Here is a 17,431-nt window from a genome sequence, read left to right on the forward strand (position 1 = left end):
TATGTATGGATTATTTTTGAAGAATAAGGATATTTTTAAGTGTCACTTTAATCATTTTTGGTGAATGCTGAATTTCAATGTACAGCCTGGTCGTTCGATCTCTGGAGGTTCCACAGGGATACGGTACGGATGGTTTTCACTTTGCTTGCAGGCAACCACAAGGTCAATGCACTTCAGCACTATTATTATATTTAAAATGTTTTATGCCAGGACAGGTTCACTTCAAGCCCCCTCTGTGACAACTAAATATTGTAGTTAGCTTATCCTGACTGCTATTATATGTGTAGGATAAGATAAATTGTAAAATAAGAATTTACCTAATTGACACGAATAAGCACATGTGATGCATCAGCAGTTTGTGTCACTTTTTTGGCTGCAAAGTTGAGTGCATTTTGATTGAAGGATTTTTTTTTTCTTTATATTTCATCCAGGACCGTCCTAGTAGCAGGAAGGTGAAGGGCAAGGAAGATAAGAAATCCTCAAAGGCAACAGCCCTCTCTGGGGAGAACAAGGAGCTGGTGTCATCTGGAGAAAGCCTAGACTTGTCTCCTCCACAGTCCCGTCTCTGCCAAGTAGATCCAATTATACAAGAGAAGTATAAGGAGAGCCTGTACACTGAGGTGTGTGAATGGATGTACACAGTCCTACGGGTGAAAATAGAATCCCAGGCTAAAATGACACTCACCTTTTTGTTCAGCCATGCATTCATCTGAAGAACATTAAATGTATTTTAAAGTAAACCTGTGACCCATCTTAAAGTGCAACTAAACACATGGATTTAAAGTGGAACTAAACTTATCAATTTAACTGTTTCCCAAATTGGTTAGACTTAGGGCATGGCATGAATGATAAGTGTCCTAGTTGCATATGCTCTCAGCTGAACTGTCAAACCTTCAAACGGCTGGTGTAATAACTGATCACATGCGCAGCACCATGGTAACAATCATGCAGATCAAACAAGATGGCAGCTTCCTTAAAGTGGAGTTCCACCCAAAAGTAGAACTTCCGCTCATTTGCTTCCTCCCCCCTCCGGTGCCACATTTGGCACCTTTCAGGGGGAAGGGGAGAACGGGTACCTGTTTTTGACCGCGGTACCCTTCCCCACTTCTGGGAGATGGCGCCGCGGCGCCATCCCTTGGAAGTTTGGACCCTTCCTCCTTCCCCCGCCACCGAGCCAATCCGAATGCACAGCGCGCTTCGCGCATGCGCAGTAGGGACCCGCCCATGAAGCCGCAAGGCTTCACTGGTGGGTTCCCTGACCGGCAATGGCGGCGACAGCACCCGACAGCCGATGGAAACATTGGCTGCGGTGCCGACATCGCTGGACTCCAGGACAGGTAAGTGTTCATATGTTAAAAGTCAGCGGCCACAGTATGTGTAGCTGCTGACTTTTATTTTTTTTTTTTGAGGGAGACGGAACTCTGCTTTAACTGTAAAGATACGAGGGTTTAGTTCCGCTTTAATTTTATGTGGGCTTCCAATGGCTGACCTCATTTTCAAAGGTCTAGGTCCACAGATTTGGAACAAGCGTGCAGCCAGCAAAGTAAAACGTTTTGGTAAAATAGATGAAAACCCAATCTCATATAAGCTTTGCTTGATATTGTAATTTCATAAGTAATTTTCAATCTTTTAAAATCTCCACCATTATTAAAATAAACCTGCTGCCATGAAGGTCCTTGGTCATGCATTTCCTGCAATTGGGTGACAGCTGTCTTTAATATTTGCTTCTGTGTAGTCACCCTGTGACATGTGCCCTTTGATGGAGACCAAGAGCAACCGTGCCATCATGCATTGCACAGACATGGTTTAACATTATTATTAGGAAGCTGGTAAAAAGCAATGATGTGCAGCTGATGGTGCAGCCAGTACAGGAAGAGGCTGGAGGAGATCAGCAATGCTGAGATTGGAAAAAAATGTAAACTTTTTTAGTAGTGTAGCACTGCCCCCTTGAGGACTGCTGGATATTACACTTTCGGGTCCCCCTGGGTTACCGTTAGTAATACTGGCATTCACAATTTAACATTTTACTTCTTGGCTCGGTCAATAATCAGTCAGGGTTCCTCCCACTGTCCAACATGCCTCCCTATTGGACCAGTGTGAAACACTCTCTAGACCCAATGAATCACATACTGAGCAGACCTCACAGATCCTGCTCTCTGCTAGACAGAAAGCAATATAGATTTGCCTGCTGCTCCTCTGATAGGCAGACAGAGCCAAAATCTATACTCTCTCACTAGCACCAACCTAGGAGGGTGCTACAGGAGAAAAACATAGAAATTGTTTATGATATGCAGTGCTTTGGCAAACAGAAGGTCATCCAGTTACAATTTCGATTTGCTATAACTGTTCCCTGTTAGTGATTCAAATGCATTGAAACCAGTTGTTAGGTAGCTTTTTCGGAAAGTGATTTGCAGTTGTGACCCCGATATGTCTCTAAAGTTTCCTTTCAATGTGAACATCCCACCCAAGAAACTGTACCACAAGATGTCTGCCATTAACATTTAACCAGCAATGCCTCTCTTGTGTCCCCCTCTAATTTTGGTATCACTTTATCTAGGGCTTGACTTGCCCAGCTTTGAGGTTACTCCTGCACATCTGTCATGTCCTTGTCCAATGAGAGAACGATCAAAGTGCTACTTTCATCAGATGGGGGATGATGAGTGGGCAGGGTTTGGCTGTATAGGTTGGAGCCAAATTGAGTAAGAATGAAGAATAACTTCAATTATATTATTTTTTTGTGGGGGGGGGGGGGGGGGGTCAATTAGGAAGTAAGTAGAGCAGAATTGTAAATGGAAATGACAACTTTTGGAGTAACAGAAACGCTAGTTTACAATTGGACGGGCTTTGGCCTAATCAGTCCACAGGACTAAACCCCATTCTTCCCAGCTTGGTTACCCCAACCTTGCATCTGAGATACTGGAAGCAGGGTCTATGACATAGGTGCTCAACCTGTGACTCTCCAGGTGTTACTGAACTACACGTGCCATCATGCTATCATCTGTTTTTTAAAAAAATCACAGAGCCCCCTCCTCCTCGGATCTCATGTAACTGATAGGAGTGGGTGGCCAGGGGGAAATAGAGATGCTTCCTGTTTGCTATGAGCTGAGGTCATCATAGGCTGGCCAGTTCTATTTACTATAGGCCTGTGGTATCCAAACTGGCCCGGCGGCTTAATACGTCCCTTTGCTTGCTTTTATCCAGCCCTAGAGGCATCCCTGCCACGGACACCAACAATAGGGGAAAATTCCTGCTACTGACACCAATAATAGGGCACTGTTCTTCCCACTGACCCCAACAATGGGACATAATTCCTCCAACTGACACCAACAATGGGACATAATTCCTTCCACTGACACCAACAATTGGACATGATTCCTTTCACTGACACAAAGATGGGGCACGATTCCGTCCAATGACACCAAAGATGGGGCACGACTCCTTTCACTGACACCAAAGATGGGGCATGACTCCTTTCACTGACACCAAAGATGGGGCACTATTCTATCCACTGACACCCATAATGGGGCACGATTCCGACCATTGACACCAAAGATGGGGCACGATTCCGACCACTGACACCAAGATGGGGCACGATTCCTACCACTGACACCAAGATGGGGCACGATTCCTACCACTGACACCAAAGATGGGGCACTATTAATTTCACTGACACCAAAGATGGGGCACGATTCCGACCACTGACACCAATGATGGGGAACTATTCCTTCCACTGACACCAAAGATGGGGCACTATTCCTTCCACTGACACCAAAGATGGGGCATTGTTTACTACTATTGGGCACAGTCTGGCCCCCCTAAAGTCTGAATGACATTAAACTGTCCTTTTGTTTAGAAAGTTTGGGGATCCCTGCTATAGACTGTTAAATTATCCTCCAAATATATATAAAACTGCAGTTATCCCTAAAGCAACTCTATAATTTAAAGCAGAACTTTTCTAAAAATATAAAATTTGCGGGCCCAACTTTTTTTTTTTTTTTTTTTATTTTGAGAAGAAATCATCTTATTTTCCTCCTATTAAACTGGTTACACTGTATACTGAGCTGTTTATGCACAGTTCATCTGTCAGGTGTCAGAATGAATTTTCTCCCATTCGCATCGGGAGTTACATCATCCCGACTTGACCAAGCACGACAGCTGATCCTGAATCCGAAGGAAGCCGGTGTTGGTGGGGATGCTCACAGACGTTGCATCGCTGGAGTAGAGGTGAGTATAGTTCCGCTTTAAAGCAAAAAAACCCAAAAAGTTTGCCCTTAATGGTGGGCAGAAAATCCTCACTTCATTGTATTCAAGTGCTACGGCCTGCAAAAGAATCTCAGCATAGTTCAGGTGTCTGCATCCCCAGTCAGGTACCGTGGTTCCTCCCACTGGCCTTCATGTCACTATAGGACAAAGTATTGATGTAGGGACTGGCAGGAAGAACAATAACTTAGTTAAGGGCAGAAAGCCTATGCACCCTAAAGATTCTGAGAGAGGCTGTAGCTTTTGAATACAGAAAATAGAGGACTTGACACCCGACTGAGAGGTAAGTATTAAGGAGTTTTTTTTATTTTATTTTAAGCAATGGAGTTGAATTTAGTTTGGTAATTGAACAGAAAAGGTCCAGAGCAGCATTCTTAACCAGGGTTCTGTGGCACCCTAGGGTTCCTTCTGAAATGGCTGTTGAGCTATTGCTAACTGACCTCCCATCAGATGGTGCCTGCTATGTTCCAGGTCAAACACCACTTGGCAGAGCCAACAACGTGACTGCAATGGCGTCATTCTGGCCACCCCTATAATGTGGGGATTCTTCCTACTTACCACCAACATGTAAGGAGCATTTTACTAATGATCCTCAATAGACTTATCTTAGCAGGGGTTCCCTGGGACCTTAAAAATATTTCAAGGATTCCTTTGGGGTCTCAAGATATCAAGATTGAGAAAGGCTGGCCCAGAGTTTGGGTCAAGAAAATATACATCATAATAAAGTAATTTGCTATTCACCAATGAAACTTACATTGAATTAAGAGTGATATATATATATATATATATATATATAAAATAATTATAATAATAAACCAAATATGTATCCAGTAAACCTGACCGCAAAACCAGAACTCCTTGCTAAAGCCACAAACAAAAAAACATATATGCAAAAATGGTCAAAAGGGAAGAGGATATTAATATATTCAGTGTACTTGGTCTTGGCGGGCTTGGGGCTTTTGGTCTTCTTGGGCAGCAGCGCGGCCTGGATGTTGGCCAGGATTCCCCCTGGGCGATGGTGACTCCATTGAGTGGCTTGTTGAGTTCCTTATGGTTGCGTACAGCCAGCTGAAGATTTTGGGGGATCTTGTGGCGGGTGGCATTGCTGGGCAGCTTAAGAATCTCAGCCATCAGAAACTTAAGCACAGTGCCAGTCAGATAGGAGAAATAAATAAAGCAGAAGTGTAAGTGTAAATGACAATTTTTGGAGTAACGGAAACTAGTTTACAACTGGCTGGGTTTTGGCATAGTTGGTCCACACCCACAGGACTGAATCCCATTCTTCCCAACTTGCTTACCCCAACCTTGCGTTTAGGATACAGGTAGGCAGGGTCTATGATATGTAATGCAATCATTTGTTTTTATAAAAACCACAGACCCCCCTCGCCTCCTCAGATCGAGAAATGGGTGGGCAGGGGGAAATAGAGAAGCTTCCTTTTTGCTATGAGCTGAGGTCATCTTAGTGCTTGCATCAACTGGAAGTGACAGTAAAACGCCATCTTTGCTAGCTGAGAATACTGTTTGATTGTGCAATTATTTTTTAAACACTGTGAGTGTTATTTTAAAGATTATTAAATTAGTTTTAAAGGGTTTTACACTATACGGTTTGTTTCTTACCTTTATGCCCATAATTGCTGATTTGGAATGGTCCAAAGTTCTATAAATACCAGCCACGAGCATGGAAGGTTTGCAGGACCACATGTAAATCAGCTTGTTTGACCTTTCTTTCATTAGGTTGTCCCCGATTTATGGTAAGCGTACATCTGATTCCTCTTGGTGGTGGCTTTGTTCGAGAGGTCACGGTTTTGATTCACCACACTTTAATCTGTTCAAAGGAAGGAGTGGGATTCTTTGCACTTGGAAGGTTGTTTTCACATAGAAATTTTCACCCAAGGACTTTATTTAATATTTTTCTATTGTATTAGTGCAGCACTTTGTTTATGGTTATCTCAAGGCCCGTACACATGATAAGAAAATCGGAACTAAAATTTCGTCCAACTAACGATCTGCCGATTTTCGGATTGTTAGTATAGTGCTTTCGACAGTCGATTACGAATTTTCGGGCGGCAAAAACTGGATGTTCAGGCTTTAAAATTTATACAATAACAATTGCAATTGCAATAACAATAACAATTCAACACGACATCACTTCTGAAGTTGAATTCTGTCGTACAAAAATTTTTGTATGAAAGTAACCTCTTCACTTTCCATATGAGACTAGAATGCAACAAAAAACTAAAGAAAATTTGTCCGAAAATCTGATCATGTGTACGAGGCTTTAGGGTATGTAGCGCACGCACTTTAGGTCTTGTTGTCTCGGGCAGCGTTGCCGGCCAGCTCAAGAATCTCAGCCTCAGATACTCAAGGGCGGCTCCAGACAGATTAGAGGTTTTGCCTGACCCACTCGGCAACCAACTTGGAACTGCAGACCAGCATGGGAGATCGGGTTCTTGGCCTTAGCACAAGCCTTTCTTCCTTGTTTACCAAGTCAAGATGTGTTAGCACAACACTAGACTTTCAGAAGAAAGATGAGAAATTTGGTGAAAAAATAAATGTGCGCTAAATCCCCAAGTAAACAAGGAGGTGGTGTATCTTTAATAACGGGAAAGGATGGGCAATATCATGGAGACTGGTGACTAAATGAAAGCTTAAGAAATCTGAACGCTACCCACCCTATCCAAAACTTAAAAAAGAAAGAGACATTGGGCTGGAGTTGGACATCCCTGTTCTAAAAATTTTCAGAAGCTTTGTTTTTCTATGCATCCACGAAACCATTTTGATGTGAACCAAATAATAAAATTTTATGTGCAGTTTACCTTTATATGGAGGTGTCTGCAGAATACGGATACTTCAATTTTAGGACAAAGCTTTTATAAAAGACCTCTGTTTTCTGCGAGGCAACACTTTATCCCTTCGTTAGCAGCAAGTGTTTTAGAGCGAATCCAGACAGAGTCAGGACATGGAGGTATAAAAAGAATGTTTTTGGAACGAGATCGTATAGATTATTAGACTTTAGGGAAGGCCAAGATGTGCTGGCCTCAGAAAGAAACCGGGGACTTGCTCTGTACATTGATTAAGCTTACAGTATGTCCACAAGGCGTTCCTGTGGGACCTATATTCTAGAAAGACAAGTCCATACACCAGCAGCCTGGGCTGACGTCTCACATCCTGAGACTGAACTAATTGGACACCAGGGCCTGAGCACATGCCTGTGGCAGCTGTGAGTCCCATCTTAGCATTAGAGCCATATGAGTGAGGGACTGTGTGTGTTAACTGTTTACATTACTCCTATTGATTAGGTGACTTGTAACTGTAGGAGACCTAAATTAATGAAATTTAGTTTGCTAAAGCACATGCATCATTACCATATTTCGTTTGCTAAAGCATGTGCATCATTACCAAACCCATTTTTTTACTTTTTTTTTTATTAAATACTTTCACCTATTTTTCATTCTTCGTTACATTGCCACACTGCTGTTCTTCTCCGGCTTCTTTTAGCCACTTCCTCTCTACATGAACTCACTCCAGTGACCACTGTACAACATTGCTCTGGACCAGCTTCCTGATAGTGGCAATGGTGGACCATGCCTAGGCAATGATTGTGTCTATTGGCTTGTGAAAGAGTGACAATGCAGGAGTACAATTGGAAGACACAATTGTCACCATATATAAGGAAGTTTCTGAACAAGGACCTTCTTGGCAAGATCACCAGATATTATTTTCATGAAAACTGCTGGATTTGAAAGATTGAAAATGACTGTTACACTTTATTTTATAAATGTATTTTTAAGTTGACCTTTTTAGAAAATAATCAAAAATGTGAACTAACACCCTACACCAGTGATGGTGAACCTTGACTACACTGCAGAGTGCTTGAGCATCATGGGAATTGTAGTTCCAAAACATCTGAGGTGCCAAGGTTCGCCATCACTGATATGCTCTCCCCACTCCTCTGGTCCCCACTGTACTTACCTCTGTGGTTGATGAGCTGTCAATGTTCATACAGCCGGTGTACCAGTCTAGGGATTTGAAATCTCTGCTTTTCTTCCCCTTTTTTTCTGTAGGGCTTCCAGGATGGATCAGAGTTATCCCAATTGGTCAAAACGGCCACATACCAGCACCTGACCAATCAGAATCATTCTGATCCTTCCTTGAAGGACTACAGAAAGAAGGGGAAGAAGAGTGGGGATTTCATATCCCCAGACTGCTACATCAGATGCGGGGGCAGTGAGGACTTGCCACCCACAGAGGTAAGTTTAGCAGGGATCGGGGGGTGAAAAAGTGAAATTACACTTTAAGCCTTATATGAGATTTTAATAATTAGGTTTAGACCTGATTTTAAAGTGAATCTAAAGCCAAAATCTTATTTTTTTTTTTTTACATTTGGAAAGAGTTGTAAGGGGGAAGAAACTCCTTCAGATTTTTATTGCTGTCTATGTCCCCATTGTGGAGAGACACTCTCTCTCTATATTTGTCCTGATGACCATTGTCATCGAGATTGAAAGTGATGGGAAAATCCAAAATTTTGAGTTGTCCCCAAAACAGGAATAGGAAATCTCACATTGGGGACACATATTGACTGTCGAAGAGCTAATTTCCCCCACTTTGGAGATATTTCCTCACTTAGTGTTGTGTCTACAGGACAGGAAGGGAGGGAAAATCTCCACCATTCTCTATTCTTTACATGTTTTGGCTTTGGATTTAGCAGTGGGCCATTTTTGTTACTTACCTTGTTCTTGGAGCTCTTCACTCATCATGGGTACTGAAAATATCTTTTTGCAGCTGAAATCGGGATGTAACAGGATTCCCTACATCAATGAGGCTCGTGAGACTGTAGGCGACGCAGCCATGTTATCACTAAACTTGGGGGATGTGGATGGTGCTTTGCTGTCAGTCACAATGCCAGTGGGTGGAGCTAGGTAGGATAGGTGAGTGGGGATGATGGTGATTAGGAATAGGCTCGGGTGTGTTCTGGATCCTATCTGCTCAATCCTGCTAGGAAGCCGACATTGCATACAGCTTATCAGAGGCGTAACTAGAACCTTCAGGGCCCTGATGCAAGAAACCATGAAGGGCCCCTCAGACCCCTGGCCGGGGCCCTTACCTTCAAGCCCAGGGCTCTTCCCACTAATCCTGGGGCTCTTTACACTCGTTGCATGGCCCTTTATTACGGTCCCGCAGCAGGATTCTTTCACAAGTTCTGCAGTGGGCCCCCTTCCTGCAATCTTGTGGGCCCCCTTCCTGCAATCTTGGGGCCTCCTCACAGTGGTGCAATGCCAGGGTCCGGTCGCAAGTGTGACCCTTGCGATCCTGGAAGTTTACCCACTGGTTTGCTACCGGGCCCCCTGGAGCATGGGGCCCGGTAGCGATTGCAACCCCTGCAACCCCTGTAGTTACGCCCCTGCAGCTTATCATAGGCAGTGAGACATTTCCCGATCTGTGCGGCTGCGGACCGGGAAATGTCTCACTGCCTGTGATTAGCCGTGTGCAGTGTCGGCTTCCTGGCGGGATCGGGCAGGTGGAATCCCAAACACGTCCAAGCCCATTCCTAATGGTGATAACCTTCCTCTACAACTTATATAAGCATACCCGGCTGTAGTTGTGGCACCTGCACAGGGTAATATCTCTGCAATGATTTCCAAGCTGCACTATTAGTCACCCTCTTAGGGGGAGTGGATTTTACTGGCAAGATCATCAGGAATGCATCTAATGATTAAAGGTAAACATTTTAACAAGAGGTTTGAATGTACGATAGGTGATCTATAATTAATTTTCTTATTGTTGCCTTAAGTCTTACTTTGACAGCACTAGTAGTAGATCTTGGTCTTAAGTCTAGGTTCACATCTATGCAGTTGCGGTTGATGTTTTTTTAATGCACATTTTGTAGGGCGTTTTTAAACCCGCGTTTTTGCATGCATTTTTCAAGCATTTAGCGTTTGGTGTTTTTTCCCTTATGTCCCTTTAAATACACTGTATATAGCCTGTTGCTAAGGAGCAGGCCAGAAAGCCGGCCGCCACATCCTTAACAACCGATAAGTCATCAGCTATCAGCGGGACTCCCCGCTGACAGCTAAATGTAAAAAAAAATTGCAGGCAAAGAAAAATCTGGGGAAAAACGGCATTGGGTCCTCCCCAAATCCATACTACACCCTTATCCCCTTATAATATGGGGGGGGTACCCTATAGCATCTTGTCTCAATGTTGATAGGTGAAAAAAGGCCTCTTCTGTGCCCCAAGCTGTGGTTGTGGGGGTCTGCAGGTGGGGGGCTTAATGGAATCTGGAAGCCCCTCTTAACAAGAGGGCCCCCCCCCTATGTCAATGAGTATGTGTACCCCTACCCATTCACCAAAAAAGTGAATAAAGACAGTAGCCAGTTTTTAAAAATTCCTTTATGAAAAAAAAAAAAAAACAATGTCACCTGTTGTAGATCCATAGTCAATCATCACGACACCAAAGCCATCACCGGACCCGAAAATCGAAAAATAAAAAACCATACGCTCCCGCAGTCTGATTGCCTCACGGTGTGACATTTCTTAAATAGCTATGGGGAAGGGCCACCCGGCTACGTCGGGTGGCACTGCATCATCGACCGGTGCATGCTGGCCCCCCTGTCCCAAAGCACCCCCCCCATGTTGAAGGAATGCGGCCTGGTTCAGGAGTGGGGGGGGGCGCTTGCTCGTCCCCTCCCTTTCCTGACCTGTTAGGCTGCGTGCCTAGATAAAGGTCTGGGGGGAGACCCCACGCCATTTTTTAATTATTTTTATTTTTTTTCTCTTTTCTCTTCTCCTTCTCTCCTATACTCTTCTCCTTTCTTTCTTTTCCTTTCCCCTTTCTCTTGTCGTCTCCTCTCCTCCTTTCTTTTCTCTGTTCTCTTCTCTACTCTTCTTCCCTTTATTGTCCTTTTCTCCTCTTGTTTCTTCTTCTCCTCTCCTCTCCTTCGCTCTTTTCTTCTCTCTCTCTTCCTTTTCCTTCCATCTCCTCTTTTTACAATCTATCTATATTCTGCTTGTTTGAGCTCAATTCTAAAATGTTATATATTTTTATTTTATTTCAGTTTTATGGAATATTGGTCTCAATGGCAGAAGATTTGGTAACCATTGCTGAAGACCTAAAAAGCAATACAACCCCCAGTGGGAATCTGGACACTTTGGAGAGCCTACAGTTTATCATTCCTCAATAAAGTTTCATATTCATGTTGTTGGCCTGAATTGTTTTTACACTTGTATGTATCCCCCCCCCCACCCCCCAAAAAAATGGTTTCTTGGTTTTGCATCTTCTGTAAAGTATGAGGGGAACCATACTAAGAGCCTAAGGAACTGGCCACCATCTTTGCATACTGAAGCTGCTTACTACTTAGCTATAAGGCTGATACAATGGCTTCAGTACTTTCTAAATCACTCACTTAAAGTGGAAATAAATTCACTGGTATGATTTTTACCTATAGGTAAGCCTATAATAAGGCTTAGCTATAGGTATAGTAAATATATCTTAAATGTGCACTATTTAGGAGCTATTTACTGTAGATGCAGCCAGTGACGTCACTGGCGCATGCACTCTGAAGGAACGTCACGGGCATGCGGTAAACCATGACTCCTGCACGCATGCCATTCATATCTTCCTGGCCTGCGAATCTGGAAGGAAGACAATGTGAAGATGGAAGCGCCTTCAGCAGCTTCAGTGCGCACACTGGTGGGCTTTGTTTTTATGTAAGTCTGTCATAATGTGCTAGTATGCGATATACACTAGCTAGTGATCGACTGATATCGTTTTTTTATTACCGATACCGATATTTTGGTCATCAGATATTGGTCGATATTGGCTGATATTTTCGTACATTATAAAAAAAAATATTTATTTATTTTTTACAGGTACTCTTGTGGAGGGGTCTGGGGGTCTAAAAGACCCCAAACCCCTCCTCTGCACTTAAAAGCATTCAAAACGCCAAGTTTGGCTGTTTTGAATGCTGTCATTTTTGTAATTTGAGTACCCGGAAGTGATGTCATAACATCACTTCTGTGTTTTTACACGGAGACCCGATCAGAGGCGAATGCGGCTTTGATCGGGTCTTCTCTTCGGCGGCTGTGCAGACTGGTTGGCCGCGTCTCCCGGTGGGACAGGAGACCCGGGCGAGCCGCGAAGGGTGGCGTCCCCTCCCGCTCCTTGTAATGACAGCCGAGCGGCTTCTCAGCCACATCGGTTATCATTACAAGACAGCCGACCATTGGCTATAGACGCCGGTACTGGGGTGATGCCAGGTGGATGATACTGCTTTCTGAGTTACAGGTATAGAATGTTGAAGGAATACAGGTGTTATCTCAACTGACTGGACAGTGTTAGGGTCCTTTCACACAGGCTTTCCGCCCGGCGGACTCCGCTTTGCTCAGCGGGGATCGATCCACCGATCCCCGCCGAGCAGGTGGATGACAGGTCCTTTTCCACTCTGTGTGCAGAGACGGAGATGTCAGATCTCCGCTTTCCTCTATGGGAGATCGGATGAAAACGGACTGCCTGTCCGTTTTTCATCCGATCTGATCCGATCCTCCAGACGGGTGGAAATTAGAGTTTCCATCCATCTGGATTTAATGGACAGGATCGGATTGGATAGCAGCGGGTGTCAGTGAACATGTCATCGCTGACATCTGATGCTCCATAGAGGTGCATGGAGAATCCGATCAGGTCAGCCTGAAAAACTGACAGGCGGACTGGATTGAAAAGCCTGTGTGAAAGGACCCTAAGAGTAACAGCAGACATAGCTCTGCTCTCTACATCTTTCTGCTTGTTCTTTAGTAGCACATTTGCATACAGCACACCTGAATGACTCCCAGTTCTACCCCTCCTTATCCCAGTTTAAAGGGTAACTGACATTTTTGACACTTTTTGGGGACCAGTGACACTAATACAGTAATCAGTGCTAAATAATATGCACTGTTACTGTATAAATGACACTGGCAGGGAAGGGGTTAATACTGGGGGTGATCAAAGGGGTTAAATGTATGCCTAATATGCTTACTGACTGTGTGGGGGGGGGGGGGGGACTCTGTGATAGACAGATCGCAGTTTTAGCTTAGCTGAAACTGCTGATCTCACTCTGCCTGTCTGACAGAAGATCCGCCTGCTTTGTTTACATAAGCAGGCGGGTCTTCTCTCGTTTTCTCGAACGATCGCGGGAGGACAGCGGCAATCGCCGCTGCTCCTTCCGCCTCCTGCTGTGTCTAAACACATTGGGAGCGCGGCTCTGGCGGCGCGCGTGCGCCGCTGAAACCACATGCACTCCAGTCACATAGTACTACGTGACTGGGTGCAGCCGAGCCACCCTGCTGCAGTAATATTACTGCGGACGGTTGGCAAGTGGTTAATGTCTGGCGTTTAGCTTTATCTCAGATTTTTTTTAACCACTTTGCCACTGCTCACTAGAGCTCTACTGCGGCAAAGTGGTTCGTTATCGTCTGGCGACGTAGACCTCCCCTGTCTCTGCGGCGCGCGCTGCCGGAGGCTCGCTCCCGCTGTATTCAGTCACAGCGGGAGTCGGGCCAGGGTAGGAGAAGCGGCGATCGCCGCTGCTCTTCTCCGATCGTCGGGGAATCGAGTCTGGAGATCCGCCGGCTTGTGTAAACAGAGCGGGCGGATCTCCTAAGTGACAGGCAGGGTCTGATTGCAGGGTTCAGCATAGCTGAACCTGCGATCTGTCCTTGTGTCACTCGGTTACCTCCCCCCACACATGTCAGTAAGCACCAGGCATACATTAACCCCTCCCTCTCCAATAAAATGAACCTATAAAGATAAATAAAATTAACCCCTTCCCTGCCAGTGTCATTTTTATAGTAACAGTGCATATGTATAGCACTGATTACTGTAGTAATGTCACTGGTACTCCCAAAAATGTCAGTCAAGGGTCCGATCTGGCCGCCGCAATGTTGCAGTCCCGCAAAGAAAATCGCAGATCGCCGCCATTACTCGTTAAAAAAAAAAAAACACCAAAAATGACAGAAATCTTTCCCTTTGTTAGTAAGCGCAATAACTTTTGCGCAAACCAATCAAAATACGCTTATTGTGATTTTTTTTTTACCAAACATATGTAGCAGAAAACAAATTGGCCAAAAATTTAAAAAAATTTCGATTTTTACATTTTTTTGGGGGGGATTTCATATAAAAAAAATGTGAAAAATATTGTTATTTTTTCAAAATTTACTCTCTTTTTTTGTGTATAGCGCAAAAAGTAAAAATCGCACAGGTGATCAAATACCACCAAAAGAAAGCTCTGTTTGTGGAAAAAAAAGGACGTAAATTTAGTTTGGGTACGGTGTTGCATGACCGCGCAATTGTCAGTTAATGTCGCACAGTGTTGAATCGCAAAAAGTGGCCCAGACGTAAGACAGCAAAATCCTCCGGTGGTAAAGTGGTTAATGAGCATACCTTTTCAGGTCAGTTACTTTGAAAGTACTAAAGCCAGAGGCAGCCAGGGAACTGGTATTCTTAGAAGGTCAGTAATTGCAGCCTCTGTATTTCTGTCACTTCTATTACTCCCATACTGGCTTCTTATTTCTCTGGGAGCATCCAGTGGTGATCTACCTCTGGCAGAATCTCCAGTTCTGAGCAACTACTGGGATCATTATGAAGGTGTCACTGTTCCCCGAGGGGTTCCAGAACATAATACAGAAGTATGATTGCATTGTTTTGGTCTTGCGGGAATTTACAGACTAATATGGGGACATGTCCCTATTGAGGTCTCTGGATATAACAACATAAAAGAAAGAAGAGATTTAACCTGCTGGGGCTTGTCAAGGCTGATATATCAATTTTAGGTAGAGTTGGCCTCTGAAGAAAAATCAATAAACTTATCCAACAGAAGCAGGTTTGAAATTTTTATGAGTCCTTCTGTTTCCCCGCACCAGGCATCCAGAGGAAATGAGAACAGTGTGCTTGTAGTGGTTCTAAAGCCAAAAGGTTTTTTTTTTTTCTTACCTGAATGCATTCTGTGCATCCAAGTAAACAATCTTTCAGTAGTTGTTCCTCTCCCCCCTCCCTAAATACTTACCTGAGTGTAGCACTATGCCACAGGAGCTACTGGCAAATGGTTCCCCTATTCCTGTACATCCAGGCAACAAGCATTTTTCACTCTCTTACAGACATAAGAAACTGTCTCTGAGCTTGGTTTTGTTTTTTTATTAGGGGTAATAAGATGGGGTAGAGAGGTTATGGGATGCCCAACTTGACTGAAACAATGTATGAGGACAACGTCATTTCTACACAGTTTTATAAAGTACTCGAAACCCATACTTGAGTAAAAGTACAAGTGCTTGATCAAAAAGTGACTTGAGTAGAAGTGGAAGTGCTCGATCAAAAAGTGACTTGAGTAGAAGTACTAAAGTATTCAACATTTTTTGTACTTAAGTATTGCAAGTAGTTTTTTTTTTAAATTTTGCTACTCAAGTACTGAAAGTAAAAGTACCAGTAGTTCATGACTGGCTCAAAGAAGTTAACGCTACTGTACCATACAAGAAATTGCTGTACACACATCGTGGCTGCCCCACAAAATTTAATAAGATCTGGGATAGATGGACGCAGGCCCCAGAGACGTGTGTTTAACCTGGGTTCCCTTCTAAAGTTCCTCTGCATAGATGATCTACTGCCCATCTGAGGTACGCCTCGGTCTTCATGCCTTATATTCTGAATTTGTTCCATACTAGTGACGCCTCCTTGAATTACATTTCACATTGTACTTGTTATTATGCTTTTTTTGATACCTATGTCCAGCTGTATCTTATGTTGCTTATTCCACTACCTGTGATTCACTGCATTCTCCTGTTATTGTTGTTTATACATATTTGTGCAATAAAGACTCGTTTGATTAAAAAAGTACCAGTAGTTTGAAAAACAAATTGCTACTCAAGTACTGAAAGTAAAAGTACAAGTACTGTGTTATTTAGTTATTAACCACTTTACCGCTGAGTACCGTAGTACTACTGCGGCAAAGTGGCACGATCCCGCCTGACGACGTAGACCTACGTCGCCAGACTCCTCCCCTGTAGGCGGCGCGCTCCCGCTGTTTTCATTCACAGTGGGAGTCGGGCCAGGGGAGGAGCAGCGCCGATCGTCGGGGAATCCAGTTTGGAGATCCGCCCGCCTGTGTAAAGTGACAGGGAGTGACAGATCGGACTGTTCAGCATAGCTGGACATCCGATCTGTCCCTGTCTCACACAGTCACCTCCCCCCCCCACACGTCAGTAAGCACCAGGCATACATTAACCCCTCCCTCTCCAATAAAATTAACCCCTTCCCTGCCAGTGTCATTTTTCACAGTAACAGTGCATATTTATAGCACTGATTACTGCAGTAATGTCACTGGTACCCCCAAAAGTGTCAAAAATGTCAGTCAAGGGTCCGAGCTGTCCGCCGCAATGTCGCAGTCCCGCAAAAAAAAAAAACGCAGATCGCCTCCATTACTCGTTAAAAAAAAAAACACCAAAAATGACAAAAATCTTTCCCTTTGTTAGTAAACGCAATAACTTTTGCGCAAACCAATCAAAATACGCTTATTGCGATTTTTTTTACCAAACATAGGTAGCAGAAAACAAATTGGCCAAAAATTTTAAAAAAATTGGTTTTTATATCTTTTTTGGGGGGAAATTCATATAAAAAAATGTTAAAAATATTGTTATTTTTTCAAAATAAACGCTCTTTTTTTGTTTATAGCGCAAAAAGTAAAAATCGCACAGCTGATCAAATACCACCAAAAGAAAGCTCTGTTTGTGGGAAAAAAAGGACGTAAATTTCGTTTGGGTACGGCGTCGCATGACCGCGCAATTGTCAGTTAAATTCGCACAGCGCCGAATCGCAAAAAGTGGCCCAGACGTAAGACAGCAAAATGCTCTAGTGGTAAAGTGGTTAAAGAAAGAAGTTAAAAGTTTGAACATCATATTGTTTTTTATTATTTCAAATGCAGCTTTTATTTATACATACAGTAGCATTTATTTTCGTATGCGCTGATAATACACATGTTTTGAGCTTCATGAAACCTGCCATCTACTGTTCTGGCAGTGGTAATTTTTATAATTGTAACGAGTAACTATGCAGCACAAAAAAAAAATATCGGAGTAGAAGTATTGAAATCATCGAAAAAATGTAGTGAAGTAAAAGTGGAAGTAGGAGAAAAAAATTCTACTCTAGGAA

The 17,431-nt window shown here is 43.6% G+C and overlaps 1 protein-coding gene across 1 annotated transcript in view; it reads left to right on the forward strand.

The window, feature by feature from the left end:
* MYCBPAP (MYCBP associated protein) overlaps nucleotides 1-11,480 on the forward strand; it is an 80,802-nt gene extending 69,322 nt beyond the window's left edge. The window contains exons 18-19 of the mRNA XM_082272496.1: nucleotides 432-620; nucleotides 11,316-11,480. Coding sequence (XP_082128622.1) covers nucleotides 432-620; nucleotides 11,316-11,441 — 315 coding nt within the window. The 3' untranslated portion in view covers nucleotides 11,442-11,480. The remainder of the gene's footprint in view (nucleotides 1-431; nucleotides 621-11,315) is intronic.
* Nucleotides 11,481-17,431: the final 5,951 nt, after the last annotated feature.

The sequence above is a fragment of the Pelophylax lessonae genome (genome assembly GCF_965119305.1).
Source record: "Pelophylax lessonae genome assembly, chromosome: 11".
NCBI classification, from domain to species: Eukaryota; Metazoa; Chordata; class Amphibia; order Anura; family Ranidae; genus Pelophylax; species Pelophylax lessonae.